Raw genomic sequence first — 23,325 nt, forward strand, 5'->3', positions numbered from 1 at the left:
CCACAGTCAATATTTGAGGAAGGTTTAACCGTGAAGTATGTGCTTCCTTTTTTGTGTGATTTGTCATTTTCTTCACAAATTACTGCTAGCTTTGTTCCGTATCCCAGTGCAGCCACAGCAATGCTCCGTAATAAGTGTAATAGTATAAAATAAGTGTAAAGATTCATAGCATGCACTAATAATAGTCAGTTTTAATTACACTGAACTGTTTTAATCAACACTTTTCAGTGTTATAATCAGCATTTCTGCCCTCTTGGCTCATCACAGTGTGTTCTGAGATTGACCAGGCCATGAAGAATTAATGCCATGCTGCATTAGAATTTGGCTGAAGTAGGTATCTTAGCAGGTGTCCTAATTTTTTTGGTTTTGGAAAAGATCTTATGAATTTGATGAAGATGTGGCAGCTGAGTTGAGGAAATTCACCCAGTGCGACTGCTCATCGTTGGTCCAGTGAGGAGTGTTTGTGTCTCAGATCAGCAGCACATGTGTGTTGAGTGGAGCTCCTCAGATCGGCTGTGACTGACAGGTCACTCTCAACCTCATCAGCTGTGATGGACAGGTCAGATGGGGTTGAGTCCTGAGAGCTGGACGGATGTGTCACATCCCTCACTCTGAAGCCGCAGTCACACATGACTTTCTCTGGATACTGCTACAGTCGTAAATGATGTCACACTCTGCAGCGTCTTTCTTAAAAAGATAATATAAATAACATATACTACATTCTAAACGTAAAGATATGCACTTTACTGCAGTCCTGCAGATTTAAACGTGCACTGTGACGTTTCAATCTTCTACACTGTCAGAAAAAAAGGTACGGTGCTTGTCACTGGGGCAGTACCCTAAGGTACAAAGGTAAAAAGGTACTAATATGCACATTTAAAGTACAAATATGTACCTTTAACGTACTAATATGGACCATTTAGGTATAAAGATGTACCTTTTCCCTTTTGTACTTTAGGGTACTGCCCCAGTGACAAGCACCGTACCTTTTTTTTCTGACAGTGTATTGGTCACACGTCTTCACGCGATAGAAATTCACAGGGCAAAGTTCACCAAACTTCACATGAGTGTTTCCGGCCTCCAGAATTCGCATGCGTATGAATGTGACCGTCCCTTTACTTTTGGATCCCTTTTCAAACACTTTTTCCAAAACATTATTCTCTGCACATGCCCTAATCAGGCATTATGTGATAAAGTAAGAAGTGATAAAGCTCTCTTCATTGTAACTAGTGCTGACAAAAGTATATCTAGTTAATTTTTAAATTGTAAAAATGTGACGATACCAGACTTTTTGTAGTACCAGTAATATTGAGTACAGACTCTGTTCGATACACACTGATAGACAGCTGCTGTTTGTGTTCGCGCTCTAAAGAGCCTGTAAAGGGAACGCTCTTTTCTTGCTTTTTGTATATCACAATTTGAATAAAGAATAATTTTAAGATGCACACTGCATGTAAAATGGGAGGAATCTGCTCAATTATCATTCCATGAGTCATTTGTTCTACATTTTGTTACTGACTTTTTAATTTAATTTAATTTAATTTGATTATGTAATCCTATTATAGTATTTGAAATTAAACTGCAAAATAACGACAATAAACGAATGAAGACGGAGAACAGGTGCTCGTGCGTCTGGGTTCTCATCGCTGTCAAAATAAAAGTCATGCTTCAAACACACAAAGAAAAACCTATTGACCAATGCCGATAACTACAAAATCAACAGTAAAGCGGATCAACAGTAAACGCATAAGTGCTGCGATGTCAGAAGTCATACTAAAGGTCACACACACTTCGAAAAGCCCCTTTAATCCACACAACACACACTCACGCTGCATCTGGCTGCTTTTGTCCAAGGAATTCCTGTCTAAGTGCTTTTGTGCTGTGTGTGTTTCTAATGCGTCTCCTGAATTCCAGGGGTGGGCTACTGTCAGCGCAGGTCAAGAGAGGTCAGCACAAATGGCCTTAATTTAACCACCTAGATGCTAGACAGTTTAAAACAAGGGGTGTCACGCTTTCTGCCAGCAGCACGGTGGCTGATGGTCTAGTGTTTGCCCACGGCAGTCAGATGGAAAGGTTAAAAGCTTGCCCTCCCAGAGAGAGAGAGAGAGCTTTTAAAGCACACAGAAAGTGCTGTCGCCCGATGAGCTGATAGGAGCTCAGACAGAGAGTGAGTGACAGTCGGAGGGTCTGTGTGCGCTGGTGGGCCAGACGCTTCATCTAAGTGCTCCGCAATCCAGCATTACTGCGGCTCAGTCAACCTGTGTGAATGCACACAACACTACACCTGAAGCAGATCACCTTACTGAACACACACAAACCAACTGAACAAATGATAAGGGGCATTAAGGGCTCTTGTTAACTGTGGTAAAATCACTCTAATGCACAGGCTCCAGTGTATTAAAGAAGGGCTGCACGATTAATCCAAATAAAGCTGAAATTGCAGTATGGAGCAGTGTGATGGGCTGTGATGTGATGAAGCGGTTCAATGTCAGAAGTGTTTCAGAGTCAAGTGTGGTACGGTGTTCATTCACACCTGAGCAGTTCGTGATCCGCCGGTGTTTTCAGCGGCTCAGAGCGGCTCGGTTCACTGTAAATGATCTCTGCATCTGCTCTGAGTTTGAGTCACTTAAAATGTGCATTTGGGAACAAACCATCTTCCCAAACTTATAATGAGACATGCTTATAACTGGCTTAAAAGTAATGGTTCAAACATTTGAAAAATAAGGAATTAGGACAGCCATAAATATTAGTTTTGTAATTTTACAATTGTACTGTGAAATAAATAAATAAATAAAAAATATTTTTTTATTTTACATTTAAATGTTACAATAGTAATATTTTTTTATTTTGTTTTTTGCTTAATATTTGTATTATTTTAGTATTATTTAGTATTATTTATTTATTTATTTATTATTATTATTAATAATATTTTATAGTATTGAGATATAATCATAAAAACTTTGGCCAAATTGTGCGGCCCTACAAACAAGTACATCATACCTGGAGATTTCTTTTTATTGCAATCTGAATTCTTAAAATCCACTGAGCCTTATTATTACTTTTTTATTATTACTTTTTTATTTTACATAAAGAATATTACTATTGTAATATTTTAATTTGTTTGTTTATTGTTTTGTTTAATATTTTTAGTATTTTAGTATTGTATAGTTTTATAATATATATATATATATATATATATATATATATATATATATATATATATATATATATATATATAATTATTATTATTATTATTTTATAGTACCTGGAGCTTTTTTTTTTTTTTTTTTTTTATAAATTGCAAAATCAATTTTTATCAGAAAAAATTCACAGTCAGATCACCCCCCCCCCCCAAATCATGCAGCCATTATTTATATATATATATATATATCCCCAAAATCAAAAGTACAAATTGAAAAATCTAAAGTATGTAAAATGTAAATGTAATATATTTTAGGGTCATTCATATTGTTTGCGTTGTGAGATTTTTATGACAATTAAAGACACTGCCCTTTGATTCAGGAGTGAAGTAACCCAATATTCAGAATAATCCATTCTTCTTCCAGTTCATTATCCCAACAGAAGACTGTTTACAGTGTTGTATTGGTTTGAAGTAACATGGACTTCAGTGTTTATGTTGCAGAACACATGATGGCATTCCTTTCTGAACTCAGTGTGTTTGATGTTGTTTGTTTGACAGGCAGTGGCTGTGAGTCAGTGGTGAGATTCTCAGCGTTTCTGAACGGCCTCTATCCTCCGGCGGATATGAGCGGAGACATCGCTGTGTCCTACAGCTCGGCTACAGGTACCAGCTCCTCACGACACTCCCACGCTCTGTTTGTCTGACTCCATCTCGAAGCTCTGGAACACATTAGCTTCTTTCCTCACTTCTTTAAGCCCTTTACTCATTTCAAGATGTCTGGATGTTTGCCAAAGCAGAAAAAGCAGCAGAAAGACTGCGTTTGTGCTGCCGTTTCTCTTGGATGGTGTCTGTGTTGGCAGAGACTGCTGGAAAACTTCCTGAAAATATCCGGGAGTTTCCCTTTTCTTTGGCTCTCTTTTTCTCTATGTCCTTTTGAAAATAGTGAGTCTGTTTAACACATTAGATCGCAGGTAGGACTCACACGCACACACACTAACACACACGCACACACACACACACACACACATCCTAAATGAGGACATACCATAGACTTTTATTGTTTTTATATGAAACTAATTATAATGACCAAACCTTAACAATATAAGAAAACTTCTAAACGTTTCTAAAGGGAGGCTTTGTCATGTATAATTTCTGGGGGACAAGTTTGTCTCCAAAGTTTAGCAACAGTAAACAATGAAGTGTACAACATACAATACAGTGCTTTATTCAAAACAGTGTTTAATATTCTGTATAATATTCTGCTTTCAGAATTACACATGCACACACTCAGACCCGGGGAAACCCCACTCACTCTAATGGCTCTGTTTCTTTTACTCTTTCTATTCATCTCTCTCTCTCTCTCTCTCACTCACACACACACAGTGTGTATATATATATATAATCTCACAGAAGTGAGTACACGCCTCACATTTTTGTAAATATTTTATTATATCTTTTCATGTGACAACACTAAAGAAATGACACTTTGCTACAATGTAAAGTAGTGAGTGTACAGCTTGTATAACAGTGTAAATTTGCTGTCCCCTCAAAATAACTCAACACACAGCCATTAATGTCTAAACCGCTGACCACAAAAGTGAGTACACCCCTAAGTGAAAATGTCCAAATTGGGCCCAATTAGCCATTTTCTCTCCCCGGTGTCATGTGACTCGTTAGTGTTACAAGGTCTCAGGTGTGAATGGGGAGCAGGTGTGTTAAATTTAGTGTTATCGCTCTCACTGGTCACTGGAAGTTCAACATGGCACCTCATGGCAAAGAACTCTCTGAGGATCTGAAAAAAAGAATTGTTGCTCTACATAAAGATGGCGTAGGCTATAAGAAGATTGCCAAGACCCTGAAACTGAACTGCAGCACGGTGGCCAAGACCATACAGCGGTTTAACAGGACAGGTTCCACTCAGAACAGGCCTCGCCATGGTCGACCAAGAAGTTGAGTGCACGTGCTCAGCGTCATATCCAGAGGTTGAGTTTGGGAAATAGACGTATGAGTGCTGCCAGCATTGCTGCAGAGGTTGAAGGGGTGGGGGGTCAGCCTGTCAGTGCTCAGACCATACGCCAAACACTGCATCAAACTGGTCTGCATGGCTGTCGTCCCAGAAGGAAGCCTCTTCTAAAGATGATGCACAAGAAAGCCCGCAAACAGTTTGCTGAAGACAAGCAGACTAAGAACATGGATTACTGGAACCATGTCCTGTGGACATGAGACCAAGATAAACTTATTTGGTTCAGATGGTGTCAAGCGTGTGTGGCGGCAACCAGGTGAGGAGTACAAAGACAAGTGTGTCTTGCCTACAGTCAAGCATGGTGGTGGGAGTGTCATGGTCTGGGGCTGCATGAGTGCTGCCGGCACTGGGGAGCTACAGTTCACTGAGGGAACCATGAATGCCAACATGTACTGTGACATACTGAAGCAGAGCACGATCCCCTCTCTTCAGAGACTGGGCCGCAGGGCAGTATTCCAACATGATAATGACCCCAAACACACCTCCAAGACGACCAGTGCCTTGCTAAAGAAGCTGAGGGTACCTAAACCCTATTGAGCATCTGTGGGGCATCATCAAACGGAAGGTGAAGGAGCGCAAGGTCTCTAACATCCACCAGCTCTGTGATTGAGTGGAAGAGGACTCCAGTGGCAACCTGTGAAGCTCTGGTGAACTCCATGCCCAAGAGGGTTAAGGCCGTGCTGGAAAATAATGGTGGCCACACAAAATATTGACACTTTGGGCCCAATTTGGACATTTTCACTTAGGGGTGTACTCACTTTTGTGGCCAGCGGTTTAGACATTAATGGCTGTGTGTTGAGTTATTTTGAGGGGACAGCAAATTTACACTGTTATACAAGCTGTACACTCAGTACTTTACATTGTAGCAAAGTGTCATTTCTTCAGTGTTGTCACATGAAAAGATATAATAAAATGTTTACAAAAATGTGAGGGGTGTACTCACTTCTGTGAGATGTGATGTGATGTGAATAAGTAAATATGTGAATATATATATTTTTAATTTTAACTGAGGACCTTGCTATGGTACTTCACAATGCATCTTTTTGTTTGTGGATAACGATTTATTGAGCCGATGTGTTATTATCAAATCCGGCTCCTGATTAGCACAGAATCCCAGAATCCTCTGGGCTTTGTATGATGTTTGTGATTGTAACGCAAGTGTTTGTGCATGCAGACGTGTGTATGGAGCAGTGGGGCGGTGCTGCAGTGGAGATGCTTGTGTGGAATGGGAAGAATTTGTGTGTGTGTGTGTGTCGTCCAGGCCTGTAATTACTGTCCTAATCACTTGCTCCTTCCACACCTCAAAATACACACACAGATTAGTTGTGTGCAGCACTTTGCAGGTTTCAGTCCAGCGTTCGTTGCTTTCATGTTCAGATTCAGACCTTCACTGACAATAAACGCATCTACCCAAATGGTCTAATTGCACTTGAAGCACTTAAAGCTGAATCACGACACATTGAGGTTATTTTCAGAATAGGGTACTACCATACTGATCTGATGCCATCCACCAGAAGTGATGTCATCCAGAACTACTTCTTGACTTGTATATTTGATTGGACTGCCAACCTGAAGGCTTTTAACAAAGAAATAATAATACATTTATATCCGAGATAACTGGATGTCACACACTGAATTAAACATGATCACGTGACAGCAATGTAGCAAACCGCTCTGGATAATGTGTGTTTCTTGCTGTATTTACTGTACAGTACTGTACGCAGTATTCAAGTCTGACTGCCAGCACTGCGTCTCTTATTAGTTTCACTATCTCACACCAGCTAGGGTTGTGAGGTAGTGACGTATGATATCTCAGTATTTTCTGTGATTTTGTGGATAATGATAATTGAGTGTGTTTTTGTGTTGGTTTAGGCCTGTCGTGGACCGCTGACTCACGACACTCTTTATGTTCATTCACAGCAGAAATAAAATGTTCCATTACAAGGCCATATTTGCCCCCTTAAACTGATTTACAGGGGATTTTTAATAACCTTATTAGATTTATGTATCATCTTTAATGCCAAATTCTTACATCTAATCAATATATTCAACTAGAATAATAAGACATTGTTACAAATCAAATGAAATCAGTATCATCATCTTTGCACCGCAGAAGAGGCACAGAAGCTGCATCTGAAGTGGCATTTAGACTGTTTAATGCAGCTCAGAAGTAGTTTAAACACTGCATTTACAATTGCATAAATAATGCTATGGGATTGATTTTATTTTTTATTTTTTTTATTGAATATTATATTCTAAAATTATTTAAAAAAAGAATGAAATGATACTTTATATATGAAACTAAAACTGTCTGTGGTTTGTCCCAAAGCTTGCTACAGAGTGCTACACACTCAAAAGTATCTACTTTTCTTCACAAAAAGAGTACATACATTTAGGGCGTAGTATAAGTAGGTGAATTGGGACGCAGCAACTCTCATTTATTCAAACGTTCAGACAGCTGATTCATTTAGTCATTGAATCATTCATTAAACTGATTAGTTCAGAAAGCGAATTCATTCAGTAACGAAGCACCACTATCTGTTGATTGCTCGGAGACACAAAACAGTTCTGTTGTTGTTTCACTCAGAACTTTTTGTGTATAAAATAAAAAGAAAATCAGAAAAAAACAGAAAATAGTGACAATGTTGTATCTAAAATATAACTCCAAATATTAACCTATTGTTTATTGGACTGTTTTATTATACCAATATATGACATTTGCAGTCATGCTGATGTTTGTGAAAAACTGCACCCTTGCTTCTGTGTAGAGCTTAACTATATCATTAGAGATTAATCTCATAAAAATGGCCCCATTTATCTTGAATTTTGGTGTAATTCTAACAGCTACATCACGCAGTGAAGGAATGCTCTCTCAATTAGTGTTTTTGTTTGGTTTGTGTAAAACGAGTGACAAACTCAATAATGTCAGGTCACACATCATTAAAACAATAATTATGATATCATTGACGCTACATATCACACACCCCTGATGCTTTCCATTAATGCTGACATGATGAGACTATAGCATTAGATATTCTTGAAATAATTGCATTTTTACAGTTTATAAAATTTAATTCTGCGGACTAATAGTAGCTATGTTTATATCCACCTATTTTTATGCAAATTTTGGGATATCGCATAAAAAAAAAACCTGGATGGAATTGGAGACATGCACATAAACTACAATGGAAACACATTTACAAATTAATCCCTCAAATCCTCATGTGACTTTGCCTCAGCAGAGGCTGTGATTGGATAACTGCACTAAACAGCAGACCAATCACATCGCAGCATCTCAAATGTTGGTTTGGCGGTTCTGAAACACCTGAGTCAAAGTCTGTCATCAGAATGATGTGGTTTAATTTCCTTCAGAAGCGTCTCACACGATTGTGTTCCCAAACACCAGCATCCGAAAGCAAGAGAACATGACAGCGTTTATTGTGTTTCGTCTGACGCCCTGATTGAAGAAACTTTCATTTTTATTACTGATATTTTGTGCCAATTTCCCATGAAGTGATGATTTTGTTCTCTTGAACACATGGGATGGAAACTCTGCTTTATTCACAAATGTTTTATGAGATATTCCAATTTTGCACAGAAGTTAACCCTAACCCTAAACGTCACTACTGGGAGATGTGGAGCTTTATACAGTGTTACAATATTTGTCACATTCTCTCTTTGATATTTACTACACAATTACACTGTTGTTAAAGTAAAAGTATGTGGTTGTGTTAAACTCTAAGTAGAAAGAAAAGATTCCAGAAAGATTCCTGCAGAATCACTGAATTGTTTTTTAATTGATGAAAAACAATGTGAGTGTGGTGCTCTCAGCTCAGTTTTATGATGTTTAAATCCATTCTGAAGATTTCTAGCACAGAAAATGTGGCTTAGATGGAGCAGTGTTTGTGTAGGAGCTGCAGGAATAGCTCTGGAGAACATGAGGAATGCGGAGCGTGTTTTTGGGAGTGTGGTTTAGATGACTGATGCAGCCGCCGCTGAAAGTGTCTTTCTGGCCAGTAATGGCTGTTCCTGTCTTTAAGTAAACAGAGCAGTCACTGCTGACATGGAAGATGAGGTGAGCTGGTCAGGGTGAGTTTTTGTCAGACGGTTGGTGATGTTTACACAGAGATAACTTGAGCTTTGCGCAAATGGAGCGGGAACTGTGAGGGCAGACTGATGCCACATTTAGACCTGCGAGCAGAGGTGTATCTCAAACACTTCCAGCTTACAGGTCAGATTTCATACAGTGTGCTGCCGGTCAGTGCAACAGCTACCACGGGTTTCAGTAAAAGCTTTTTGGATGAATCTCACGAAAACTGGTTCAGGTCACATTTCAGCCTAAAATCAACAGAAAAAAAATGGAGTGTCTGTTTACACTAAGTGCAAATAGCGTCCCTTGTTGGCAAATGCTATTTACACTAGCTCCACCTACTAATGTCTGGTCACTCAAGACACTCAAGTTTTAAAAAAGATGCGTGGAATTCAGCATCTTCAGTGGTGCAGCAGTAGCGAGTAAGGCTCGCAGGCCTGGTTTTTAACGCGATCGACGCGGGTTCGAATCTGCCTTTTGCCGAGCTCGCATTTATTTTCAATAAAAATGAAAATAATGTTCTAAAAGTGGAAATAAACTGCGAATGAGTGTTTAATAATATTAAAAGTGTTTATTGGGTAGGGTTTAGGGAAGGTGAAGGTTTTTTTTTTTTTTTTCTCCCAATAAGGCAGCATCCATTTAATAATTTAAATAAATATAATCATTTACACTCTGATATTACTGTATCCTGTTAATGTACAAAAATACTGAGGTGCAAATAGTATCTGCCAATATAAAGTATATATAGCATCTAATTACTATTTACTCTTATTGCAAAGAAAGAACTGATACTTTTACATTGTGTAAATAGAATATCGCTAAGAAAATGCTGCTATTTTCACTTAGTGTAAATAGCCACTGCCAAAAAAACATATTTCTAAAGGATCATGTGACACTGAAGACTGGAGTAATGATGCTGAAAATTCAGCTTTGATCACAGGAATAAATTACTATATATTCACATAGAAAACAGCTGTTATACATTGTTAATATATTTCACTGTTTTTACTGTATTTTGATAAAATAAATGCAGCTTTGGTGAGCAGAAGAAACTGTTTCAGAAACATTAGAAAATCTTAATTATTTGAAATCATTCCTTATGACCAGTAGCGTATCTCTTTTTATCCATTTTTTTTTTTCCTGTGGTGATTTTCAGTACTGTAATACTAGAGTACATTTTTCTTTTTAGCTTTTTAAAATTTAAATCAACATGAATACTACCATAATGTAGAAGTACTTAGCAATGTAAACAGTTTATGTATATGGTTTTTTAAATGTTTTTCTTATGGTTGTATTTGGTTGTGAATGCATTCATCTGGCGAGCATGACTTTGAATGTTTATAACTGGTAGCTTTATGAAATTTCTGTATCAGTTGTTTTTCCTGTACTGCAGTCACACCTGCGGACTCATCTGTATCGGGCTGATCCATGTGTAAGTGTGTAATCAGATATTAAGTGTTGTGTTCTTCTTCTTTCTTGCTGCTGCACATGTCAGAGCTCAACCCCGCAGGTGAGTGACAGAACAGGACATGTTTTTATGTCATCAGATATAACTGCATATGTGCAGCTGTAAATAATTTAATATGCAAACATTTACACTAGAGATCGACCGATATGGGTTTTTCTATAACCGATGCCGATGTTTAGAGGTCAGGGTCAGCCAATGGCCGATATGTGCTGCCGATTTTTAGGGCCGATATCTTGAAGTTTTCCCCTTCATTTGCATGCTAAAATGTCACACTAATGATAAGTGGATGCAAGTTTTCAAGTTTGTTGGAACATAAATGTAAACTTAAATATATATTTAAATAAAATAAATACAACTTTATAAATAAAAATCAATTCAAAACTTTGTCATGTTGCACAGCCTTGTATGCAAGGACAGTGCTAAACTCTTCTGACATTCTTGACGGTTAACGTTAGACAGGTTTAATGAGGATAATATCTGTGCGACATATATATATATATATATATATATATATATATATTATATAGTCATTGGTCGGAACACATCATTTTATTAGGCTGATGTCCATTTCGCATTACACAGTTGATGGAAACACACGCAGATGCGCATATTCTTGAGCTGAATTTTCATTAATGCAAAGTTGGATGGAAACCCGGCTATTATCTGCATCAAACCATGCTTCCGAACAAATGTCATACACTTCTGCGCAGTGGCGTAGCGCAAATCCGCGGGGGTTCAACCAAGAAGGGGAGCCAATGGATATCACACAAGAAGCAACGTGCAAACTTTGCGGAAAAGTTATGCCGGTAAAAGCTTAACCTCGGTCAGTATTCAAAGTGAAGGTAAAAGTGACGGAGCTGCCTGACGCTGCATTAACGGAGCATTTTCTCTCAGAGACGAATTTCTACATAATATGCTGATAACGGTATATAACTGTCTTAATTTATTCCATAATTTCCTTTGTGGCCTGTACATATAGTGAAACAAATGAGAAGAATAGTATTTCGTGTTAAACAGCTTTTTTTTTTTTTATAAAGTTGGTGAAGTAGCCTAAAGCTGCTCTTAATTTTCATTTATGACTGCAGTGTTAGGAAATATTATAGACTGTTAATAATTTTAAGTATAGGTCTAATTCATTGTATAATAGATCTAAAAAATGTTTAAAACATTTTCAAAGAGGAGCTGATATCCTAATCTTTTATTATCCTCACAGCACGTCAGTTATGCGGTGATGCGCTGTGAAATTATTGCGGGGTAAATTTATTATAATATTAATTTAATAATAAAAGTAGCTTACCTTATAGTAATAGTAATAGACTAGAAGAATGTAACAGGCTTACATTAATTGGAAATGCCAAATCCTCTTAATATTGCCAGTATTTGTCGGAGTAACGTAGCCCTCAATCACGCTGCAGTGTTTGTCAGAGCTGCCGCCTTCTCCACCCCAAGAACAGAGTGAAATTCTCCGACTCCGATACAGGAAAAATAAAACAGAACTTATAACATTGGGGCTAATATGTTAGCAAGCAAGCTGCTGGTAGTTTTGGACTACAGTCCTTAAAGTTAACTACAAGTAAGCGAACCTTCAACCAGCTGTAGCATTATGCCAGTTCCCGACGGTTCTATGCTATCCGTTGTTTCTTTCACTAAGTGAAGCAACACTTCATAGTTTACTAGTAATATATAGTAAATATATGGCCATAGGACTTTGAAATATCAGAATTTAAGCCTTAGGCTACCTTTATCTCCCAGGACTGTTGTTGAATCTTCCAAAAGTTTCAATTCACATGTGGCAGCAGCACATTCCACCGCACCAATAACACAGGGCTGCCCGCGGACGTGCCTGGCCTTAAATCGGCGCTACTAAACACGGATATCGGCCGATGCCGATATATTAAAAAAAGACAAATATCGGCCCGATATATCGGTCGACCTCTAATTTACACACACACACACACACATACAGATTCACTCCTCTACTCCACAAACACTGATCCTGTGTGTGTGAACAGTACAGTAGGTTCCAGCATCGCTCATCTTATATTCTGTTCTTCAAACTCACACTGTCTCATCCCAATAGAAGAGAAAGTTTAAGTACGATAAATGTTGTTAATTTAGGGTGGAATGAATGAAGATGAAGATGTATTTGAGTGGGTCTTGAATGAGTTGTGTACATCTGAAGAGTTCACATGTCTGTGTGTTTGTGTTGACTCTGTCAGGAATCCCTCGAGTGTCTCAGTGTAAATTCGTCCTGCCTCTCCGGTTAGTGTGCTGCCCCTCCTCAGCTATCAAGAATGGCAAGTACAAGATCACCATGGACACCAACAAACCTCCCGTCAACCTCAGTGATGTTTTCCCAGGTACCGCACCAAACACATATTATTACATAATTCCATTTTAGTCCAGCCTTCTCTGGAAATTAAAAATACACTGCATCACATGTCGCCACAGGATTTCTTGCCAAAAAGTCAGCCATAAACTTTTACTTCCATTACCAACTCTATTATTAAATTAAAATGAGTATAGTAGTCATGGGCTGAACTTAGCCAAATACTGACTTTATGCTACACCAGCATACACTGGGCCAAATTCCTGTGAGTTTGAGATATTTCATGTGTGTAGTGAACGGCTGTGAGTTGATAAAGCCTCAGACTAAAGGAATCCATTATCAATGTATTTGTTCACAATAAAACCTTTTAAAATAACTTTATGTGTGTAAGATTTAGTCAAATATAGCTAAATAATAATTAATAGATTAATAACTGCATTTAAGGAACATTCACCCATTTAACACTTGCTCAACTATTTCTGCATTCTACTTATTAAAGCTTTTATTCTTAAGAATACAATTTTGACTACTGTTTCCTTTTTATTGTTCAACTAAAAAGTTGTTTATTTCCAAAAACATTTCTTATGAAAGTTCTCATACAACCCAAATCCCGGAAAAGTTTTTTAAATTTGAATAAAATTAAAACTAAAAGACTTTATTCACAATAGAACATAGATAACATAACAAATGTTTAAACTGAGAAATTTTACAATTTTATGCACAAAATGAGCTCATTTCAAATTTGATGCCTGCTACAGGTCTCAAAATAGTTGGGACGGGGGCATGTTTACCATGGTGTAGCATCTCCTCTTCTTTTCAAAACAGTGTGAAGACATCTGGGCATCAAGGTTATGAGTTTCTGGAGTTTTGGTGTTGAAATTTGGTCCCATTCTTGCCTGATATAGGTTTCCAGCTGCTGAAGAGTTTGTGGTCGTCTTTGACATATTTTTCGCTTAATGATGCGCCGAATGTTCTCTATAAGTGAAAGATCTGGACTGCAGGCAGGCCAATTCAGCACCTGGACTCTACGACGAAGCCATGCTGTTGTAATAGCTGCAGTATGTGGTTTAGCATTGTCCTGCTGAAATACACAAGGCCTTCACTGAAATAGACGTCGTCTGGAGGGGAGCATATGTTGCTCTAAAACCTTGATATACCTTTCAGCATTCATAGTGCCTTCCAAAACATGCAAGCTGCCCATACCGTATGCACTTATGCACCCCCATACCATCAGAGATGCTGGCTTTTGAACTGAATGCTGATAACATGCTGGAAGGTCTCCCTCCTCTTTAGCCCGGAGGACAAAGCGTCCGTGATTTCCAACAAGAATGTCAAATTTGGACTCGTCTGACCATAGAACACTTTTCCACTTTGAAAGAGTCCATTTTAAATGAGCCTTGGCCCACAGGACACAACGGAGCTTCTGGACCATGTTCACATATGGCTTCCTTTTTGCATGATAGAGCTTTAGTTGGCATCTGCAGATGGCACGGCGGATTGTGTTTACCGACAGTGGTTTCTGGAAGTATTCCTGGGCCCATTTAGTAATGTCATTGACACAATCATGCCAATGAGTGATGCAGTGTCGTCTGAGGGCCTGAAGACCACGGGCATCCAATAACAGAGATTTCTCCAATTTCTCTGAATCTTTTGATGATGTTATGCACTGTAGATGATGAGATTTGTAAAGCCTTTGCAATTTGACGTTGAGGAACATTGTTTTTAAATATTCCACAACATTTTTACGCACTCTTTCACAGCTCTGCCCATCTTTACTTCTGAGAGACTCTGCCTCTCTAAGACATTCCTTTTATATCTAATCATGTTACAGACCTGATATCAATTAACTTAATTAGTTGCTAGATGTTCTCCCAGCTAAATCTTTTCAAAATATCTTGCTTTTTCAGCCATTTGTTGCCCCCGTGCCAACTTTTTTGAGACCTGTAGCAGGCATCAAATTTGAAATGAGCTCATTTAGTGGATAAAAGTGTAAAATTTCTCAGTTTAAACATTTGTTATGTTATCTGTGTTCTATTGTGAATAAAATATTGGCTCATGTGATTTGAAAGTCTTTAGTTTTAATTTTATTCAAATGTAAAAAAACGTCCCAACATTTCTGGAATTCGTGTTGTATTTCTCTTAAGATTGTTATATAAAGACAAAACAATCACTGACTTTGTACAAACTGAACTGAAGTAGTGGAGACAACGAGACACACACACCTGAACATAACGATGAGATCAAATGAATAACCATGACAGCTAATAAGGAGCAGGAAACCGTGTCCATGTGGTGTGACATATTACTATTTAGGTTTCATTTATTTTCATTTTAGTTTCTAATTCTATTTTTTTCCAGTTAATAATTTTAGTGCTGCTTCTTAAACTATTTTCAGTTTGACAAGGCACCATTTCTACTTTCCTTTAGTTTAAGTTTTTCAACTAACATTTATTTCAGCTTTATTTTAGTTGACAGAAATGTTTTTAATAGTTTCTGATCATAACCCTGCTCATTGCACAAGAAAGACGAAGTGCAGATGAATGTAACAATCCGCTCCATCTCAAGACAGGCTCTTAAAAAAAATATTCATTAAAAATTGATATGTAAATGACAATTAAGAATTTCAGCATGTACTGCAGATTAGTGACAACATATATTTTAATTACACAATTTTTGAGGAAAATTTATAGGATCAAAAAATGACATATTTTTAAAACAGACATTTGTTGTATAGATTAGTATAATTCCCACATTTCCATGGCGCTGGTGAGCAGTGGAGTCAGTGCCGTGTTATCAGGGTGAGGAGAGGCATTCTGTCTGAGATAATATGAGGCCTGAGCTGCGGTCAGATAAGGAAGAATCCGCTGTGCTCCGGCGTCCTGTGTGCTGATAAGAGCCTATCTCTGTCTGACATCCGTTCAGCCACTCTGCATGACAATCACAAGCCATCAGGAGGGACAGAAACACACATCAACATGTGCCTGTGTTCCTGAGCGAGAGGACGCTGAAGAAGGTTGTCCTTTGTGGATATGCAGTACCACTAGCACAGTGTCATGGTTTATGAAGGTTGTTCAGTACACTGGTATGACAGACACAGAGAGACACTCATGAGACCACACTTTATTACTAGGTTATAAGGCTGTCAGATGATCGTTTTCAGTGTAAACCTAATTTATGTTCCTATAATATTTATTTTCCTTTAAAAATCCACAGCCCTACAGCAGTCCATCAAACGTGTATATGCCGAAAATACCAGTACAATTTTACAATAGTTAATTGTTTTTATTGTTTGTTAGTTAAAAAAACAAACAAAAAACACTTCCAAAAGTTTTTGCAGTTGATCATTAATGCTAATAATAATTATAAGTAAATAATACATTAATACATTAGCATTTAGTCTTCAAATATGTTTTAGTTAAACAAAACATTACAACAAAAAGATCAAATGAAAGGTTAGTAATAAACACAGTGGCAGGTCTCTTGCACAGATCTATTTTGATGCATCATATTTTTGTCCGCTCTGTTGCAATGGTTATTAATGTCAATTATCGCAATTTTTGGATTCAGTCTTGAATTTAAATATGTTTGTCACTGCTGAAAACGTGTGGACTTATCAGAATGAGAAACAAAACTTATTTAAATTATGAATGGGTTGTATTCAGAAAGCAAGCACAGAGTGAATCCTTTATAATCAATGAAGCTGTCAATCACTTCAGTTCCATGCAGCCTCACTGACTGAGTTTAAACTCAATTATAATCAAAAAAGCTGTCTATACTGCACAATGAATCTCTTATTTACATCGTTTATCCTATTATTGAGTGGATTCTGACTAACTTAAATGCCTCTGATTGGCCATTAAGTTCACGCACTCATCAGACATGTCTGTGATTGGTTAGACTGCTCAACGCTGCAGAAACACATTGTAAATAGAAACCTTTGATGCTCTTCACAGCACACTCACACAAATACACATGGGAGCATTTGAAAGCTGCCGTCTTTGAGTGGTTACCGAACCGACCCGGTACTCAGTACTACTGGTACTGCAGAAAGGCTGTTATCGTTACGTTTTTAAAATTTCAGTATCACACTGTGTGTTTGTCTTTCTCAGACAAAGACGGAAATAAATTGAGAAATATGCTCTATGTTATATTATTGTGTATTGAACTTCAGTTCACTGTTTCTGGGTTTCAGATTTCTCTGAGAAGTCAGAGAATAATGACAGCAGTGCTTTGGGCTTCCAGCTCATCACAGGCTCCAGGGTCATTGTCCTTGCCTCCAAAACATCCCGTGAGTCCTCACACACACACACACACACACACACACACACACACACACACACACACACACACACACACGTGCCCAACCTGTACCAGTGACTCTTACCTGCTTTTTTAGCAAGATTTTCTGCTATTTTACGTTTTCTGAAAGTCTACATTTTCAAACTCCTCCTAGACTGTTCATTTAAAATTCACCATCCAACATTTGACATTCACCAAATTTTGTAATAGCAAATGCTTTGTAATAGAGATTCTTGTATAATGCATCAAAAATCAACAATGACAGTGTCAAACAGGAAGTGATATATCTTCTCAATGCTCTATTAAAACAAAACTTGCGCTGTGTCCGAAATTGAATACTTCCCTACTATATAGTATGCGAAAAACAGTACACCAAATGAGTAGTATGTCCAAATACATAGTGTTCATAAAGCAGTAGGCGAAAAGTCCCCGGATGATCTACTACTTCTGGCAGTATTCTAAAGTGCACATCTGATGGACCGTTTACTATCCCAAGAGGCCATGGGAGAGGATTTATGAATGGCGGTGAAGCGACGCAACTGATGTTCAAATTCAAATGTAGTACCTACTCAGAGAGTATCCAGTCATATAGAGACCACTCTTCTCCATTCACTCAATTCCCCCTGGTTAAAATAATGTTTCAGGTTAAATATCCTTGTAACTCAGAAAGAGATTTTATGAAATTCATATTATGAATATGAGTTAATATTATGAAAGTAAACCTGAATTGACTTTTCCAGATCAGCAGCAAAGAAAAGCTCTCGAGCGTATAGAGAAATCGAAGCTCAGAAAGGAAACCCATCCTCCTCTAGTCTTGATTGAATGTGTTTGTAGTTATCTGAAAGTTCCTAAAAGTCTCTTGTAGAATGTTGAGTGAACATGTGGTAAATCAGTGTAAACCGGTCCTGGGAATTGAAGAATCAGGTACAATATTAGAGCCACCATGGTTGAGTATTTCCACAACAAAGAGGTCAGTCAAATCCTGTAATGAAAGTCTTGTTGTGGTGCCAGTGTGGATCGTCATCTCGCTCTCTCTCCCTTTCTTCTGTCTGTCTTTCATGAACGCACACAAATGCACACTTTCACACAAACCCCCCCCTCACACACGCTTCACTGGCGCTCACATCCATCATGGGAGGAAGCCTGTGATCTGTTTCAGGTTGTCATGAGCTAATTACAGGTGCGGGAGACGGAAGGCTGATAGCGCTGCTCCGTGTGTGTTGACTCTCTGCAGAGCGTTACAGGATCCAGAGCGAGAGCTTTGAGGACATGTGGCTGGTGGCCAAGGAGCTGGTGCAGCGTTTCGACCGGCACTTCGCCTCCCTCGGAGTCAAAGACTTTCGAAACAGCTTCACTGGACCGGTTCCTCTGCTGGAGTACTTTGAGACAGTGGACCACCACTTTGAGGTGCCATGTTTCCCACACTGTCACAAAACAGATTCTTGGCTCCCTCCCTAAACATGTAGTCGCTGTTGGGCGGAAACCTTGTATATCCATATTTCGTCTTTATTTTGTTTTGATAAATCTTTAGTATCGATCACCCTTTACATCTGTCTGTGGGTTTTGCAAATGTCTAACCAATGAAAAGTACTAAAAAGAGCTTGTGACTGAACCTCGTAACTCCATTGGATCCTCAAACTGTCAGTCAAGTCTCATAACTCCGCCCACCTCTATCTAAGTGCTGCACACAGTTTGGAGCGTCTCTGCTTGTTTGCAATGCAATCGTGAATAAAGAACTGGTTCTCTGAAGAACTACAGCATTTTCTTTACTCAAGAATCACTATATATATATAAAGGCTGATGTTTTATGTATTTGAGGAGAGGTGAAGAGTGTCTTAGTCCAGCATTTGTCATCGAGTCACAGCCAATACTGTCTTAAACAGCCTGTGTGAAGCACTTCATCTTTAATAACATGAGATTTTAGCCAAATGACAGAAAAAACTGAGTACCCGCATATAGATACAATAAACTTTATAAGCTGTAAGTGGATGAAAACGTAATGCTGAAATTACTGTCTGAGATGCAGCCGTTATAATGACAGATAAAACACTTGTTACTCCATTTGAGCTTAATTTTGGTAAAATGTTAATAATATAATGACACATGCGTGTCTGGCCAAATATAAAGCTACAATATCAACTTTGACAACACAGTGTTTAATTATTTAAAAAATACAGTGGTTTTGGGCATATGAGGTTTCCGGCCGACAGCGGTGATATGGAGGAGCATATTGGCGTCCCTATTAAATACTGTATGACATTAAAACATAACCATCTGAGTAATGTTTCCTCATTTGTAGCTCCGTGTGAATGCACAGAAGTATCAGGATTTACTGTCAGAAAGAGCAGTCCAGTTTAGGGCCATCCAGCGTCGTTTACTGACCCGCTTTAAAGACAAAACCCCAGGGCCACTACAAAACCTGGACACACTGATGGAGGGAACCTACCGGCAAGTAAGTGCAATTACACAAAGACACACTAGAGGCCTGCACAGACTCTGATTGATCCAACCCATCCGACACTACCGGCAAGTAAGTGCAATGACTCTAAACAGTACATGAGAACCCGACCCATACACAAGTTCAATTTTAAGACCAAACTCGACCTAAACCCAATATGACATAGTATGCAATGTGTAGTGGATTTCAGAACATTTCTGAATAGTTTTTAATGTTGTTTATATGTCTATGATTTTAATATGCTTTAAGACAAACCATATGCAGATTATTCTCATTATTCAACACCATTGCTGAGTATTTTCTCCTTAAAACTGGAGTGAACCAAAGACAGTCTCAAAAACGCCCGTTTCCTGCCGTCACAAACGTGACCAAGGGCTTTTCCTATCATTATCTCTAAGGATGTTGATTTTTAGTTGGCAGCTGTCTGAATCTGAGATAATGAACGGGAACATGGTTTGTGTAACATTAACAACACATTATTAGCTGTTTGATAACGTAATCAAGCTAAAGGCTAATCATATCAGTTACCATTATGTGTCTGACGTTGTAAAAAGTGATACACCACCATTCTGATACATGGACAAGTAGAGCCTGTATAATTCACTCTTCCACTTGTTGTGAATAAGTCTCTGGCTGAATTAAACCAATATTTCCACTTGCCACAGTGTAACATTTACAGTTGAACGAGTGGATCAGATAATCCGGGCTGCTGTGATTGAGTGGAGGCGGAGACTAATTCTGCGTATACTAAATTAAGCAAGGGTGTCGAGTTACGTTCAAGCTATTTTAAGGCATGAAGAAATTATTTTCACAGGTAAAAACATTTAAGTATGTCATTGTGATTATCAAAAATGAGTAAAATTATTGCATGCAGGAGGACTTTAAAGAAATCCTGCAAGAGATTCTAAAAATAAAAATATAAATATTTCTTTTCCTAAAAGGCCATTTTTTGCACTGCATGTGAAGACATGTATCCAGCCAGAAGAACGCAGATCAGGCATAACATTATGACCACCTTCCTAATATTGTGTTGGTCCCCCTTTTGCTGCCAAAACAGCCCTGACCCGTCGAGTCATGGACTCCTCTAGACCCCTGAAGGTGTGCTGTGGTATCTGACACCAAGATGTTAGCAGCAGATCCTTTAAGTCCTGTAAGTTGCGAGGTGGAGCCTCCATGGATCGGACTTGTTTGTTCAGCACATCCCACAGATGCTCGATTGGATTGAGATCTGGGAAATTTAGAGGCCAAATCAACACCTTAAACTCGTTGTTGTGCTCCTCAAACCATTCCTGAACCATTTTTGCTTTGTGGCAGGAGCATTATCCTGCTGAAAGAGGCCACAGCCACCAGGGAATACCGTTTCCATGAAAGGGTGTACATGATCTGCAACAATGCTTAGGTAGGTGGTACGTGTCACTTTTGATAGATACTGACCACCGCAGACCGGGAACACCCCACAAGAGCTGCAGTTTTGGAGATGCTCTGACCCAGTCATCTAGCCATCACAGTTTGGTCCTTGTCAAACTCGCTCAAATCCTTACGCTTGCCCATTTTTCCTGCTTCTAACACATCAACTTTGAGGACAAAATGTTCACTTGCTTCCTAATATATCCACCCACTAACAGGTGTCGTGATGAAGTGATAATCAGTGTTATTCACTTCACTGTCAGTGCTCATAATGTTATGCCTGATCGGTGATTGGCAAATAGGGATATATATATATATATATATATAATCTCCATTTGCCCTACCTTTATAATGCAGATGCAGTTTATCCAGTACATATGTGTGGGTCTGACTGATTTTTCCTTTGATGTGTGTGTGTTGTCTAGTAATGAATGCACAGTCACAGATCTCACACTCCTGATGACTGTGTAGGGGTGAAATTTCAATAGGAATCCACACATTTGGGAATTCACATGAGGGCAACAGATCTCCCCACACAGATTTCGCAGCGGGTTCACTAACAGAAAGCTGATTGGTTTGAAGGTGACTTCTGTGTGATCTGTGCTTCATGCATCGCTACACTATGGACAGAAGACAATAAACCGCAAAATTTCATGTGATTGCACTTTAAGAAGCGAAACATTTCGCCAGCTGGTTGCCGCTGGAGATCGGTCAGGTGTGGCATAACCTGTTTGAAGCTCTCTCTCTCATGTCTCATACGTGTCTAATGACAGAATGATGGGGAGAGAGCTGCTTAGCATCCTTAGCAATTAGATTTGTTTATTACTGGGATTAAAACAAGACACTGAATGCCAGTTAACAAACTGTCTTTTCTGATTGTGTCTTGTATGGTAGCTTAAAAAACTCTCAGGATTCAGAAACGAACACGCTGTTGGCATGCTTTTTTGTTGACATGTTTTTGTCACAGAACTCTGATGTGTCGCCATCACTATACATGAACAGATTGTTGGTTGCCGTTCTACCCTGTGTTTGATGCTTTGGATGCTTGTGGGCAGATGAGATTTCACTTGCTCATTCCTTTTCAACCTCAGTCTCATTCCTCGCATAGAGAGAAAACCCCTTACTTCTAAATTCGGGATCAACAAGATATGTTGAGGTCTAGAGAGCAGTGACCGTCTGTGTTTCCCACAAATGTTTTTCCTTGTGTGAGAGCTTTAAAAGGCTTCTGTGTGTGTGTGTGTGTTTCACTGTGGGCTGTGTGGCTCCCTGTAATTAGCAGTTGAAAGGTGAAGGTGGCCGTCCCGTGAATGACAGCTCGCTGCGGGGCCCCTGCACTCATAATGGAGGCCTCTCTCCAACAGCCTTGATTTATTTGAGCCCAAATGGAGTGCTAAACAGGGCTAAATGCTGCTCAACACTGATCCTCCTGTCTGCATGAGCTGTGCCATTAATGGCCAGTGCTCTGAGATCTGGAGGTATGTGCGTCCATGTGCATGTGTCTGTTTGATGCCAGGTTCAAAAGAGACTCTCAGGTACTGCTTCTGTTTGTGTAACCTATGAAAGGCCTTAGGGAGTTCCTGTTTTTCTTCTCCTGCTTTTTTCCCTTTCCCCTCTCTTCATCAGCACTTATAAGTCTCATTCATAGGCACAAAGAAACATTGATGTAGGCAGCTTAGATTAGATCTGATTACCAAGCCTTTAAAGCCCAGTGTTCCTTACAACAGTGACTGCCAGAAAATATCATAATCATGCAATTAAAATGAGTCTTGATTTGTTTTGTTTATCAAATTCAGTTCAAAAATGTGTTTCCAAGACTAAAGGCCCGTTCACACCAAGAATGATCACCATAATGATAACTTTATTATTATCGTCCATACCAACGCACGATGTCGTTTTGTTTGTTATAAGTGCACTGGATGAAATTTTGCATAAACCCGAAGTGTGTGCACAGAAAACTCTTTTTTTTTTTTTTTTTTTTTATGATTTTGGTCATACCACCCACCCCTATATAATAGTTTGACTAATGTTAACTTTGCTGAGCAAGAAACTGCTCTGATGTTACAGTAGCTGACCTGACTGAATAAGCGTATAATTGTTATAGCACCCCTT

General features: G+C 38.7%; 1 protein-coding gene across 1 annotated transcript in view; it reads left to right on the plus strand.

Moving 5' to 3' along the window:
• Nucleotides 1–23,325, plus strand: part of bbs9 (Bardet-Biedl syndrome 9) — a 111,458-nt gene that overhangs the window by 22,801 nt on the left and 65,332 nt on the right. The window contains 6 exon segments of the mRNA XM_051865661.1: nt 3,701–3,805; nt 10,751–10,765; nt 12,943–13,083; nt 17,245–17,340; nt 18,586–18,758; nt 19,651–19,803. Coding sequence (XP_051721621.1) covers nt 3,701–3,805; nt 10,751–10,765; nt 12,943–13,083; nt 17,245–17,340; nt 18,586–18,758; nt 19,651–19,803 — 683 coding nt within the window.

This window comes from Ctenopharyngodon idella, chromosome 16 (genome assembly GCF_019924925.1).
Source record: "Ctenopharyngodon idella isolate HZGC_01 chromosome 16, HZGC01, whole genome shotgun sequence".
In the NCBI taxonomy this organism is placed as follows: Eukaryota; Metazoa; Chordata; class Actinopteri; order Cypriniformes; family Xenocyprididae; genus Ctenopharyngodon; species Ctenopharyngodon idella.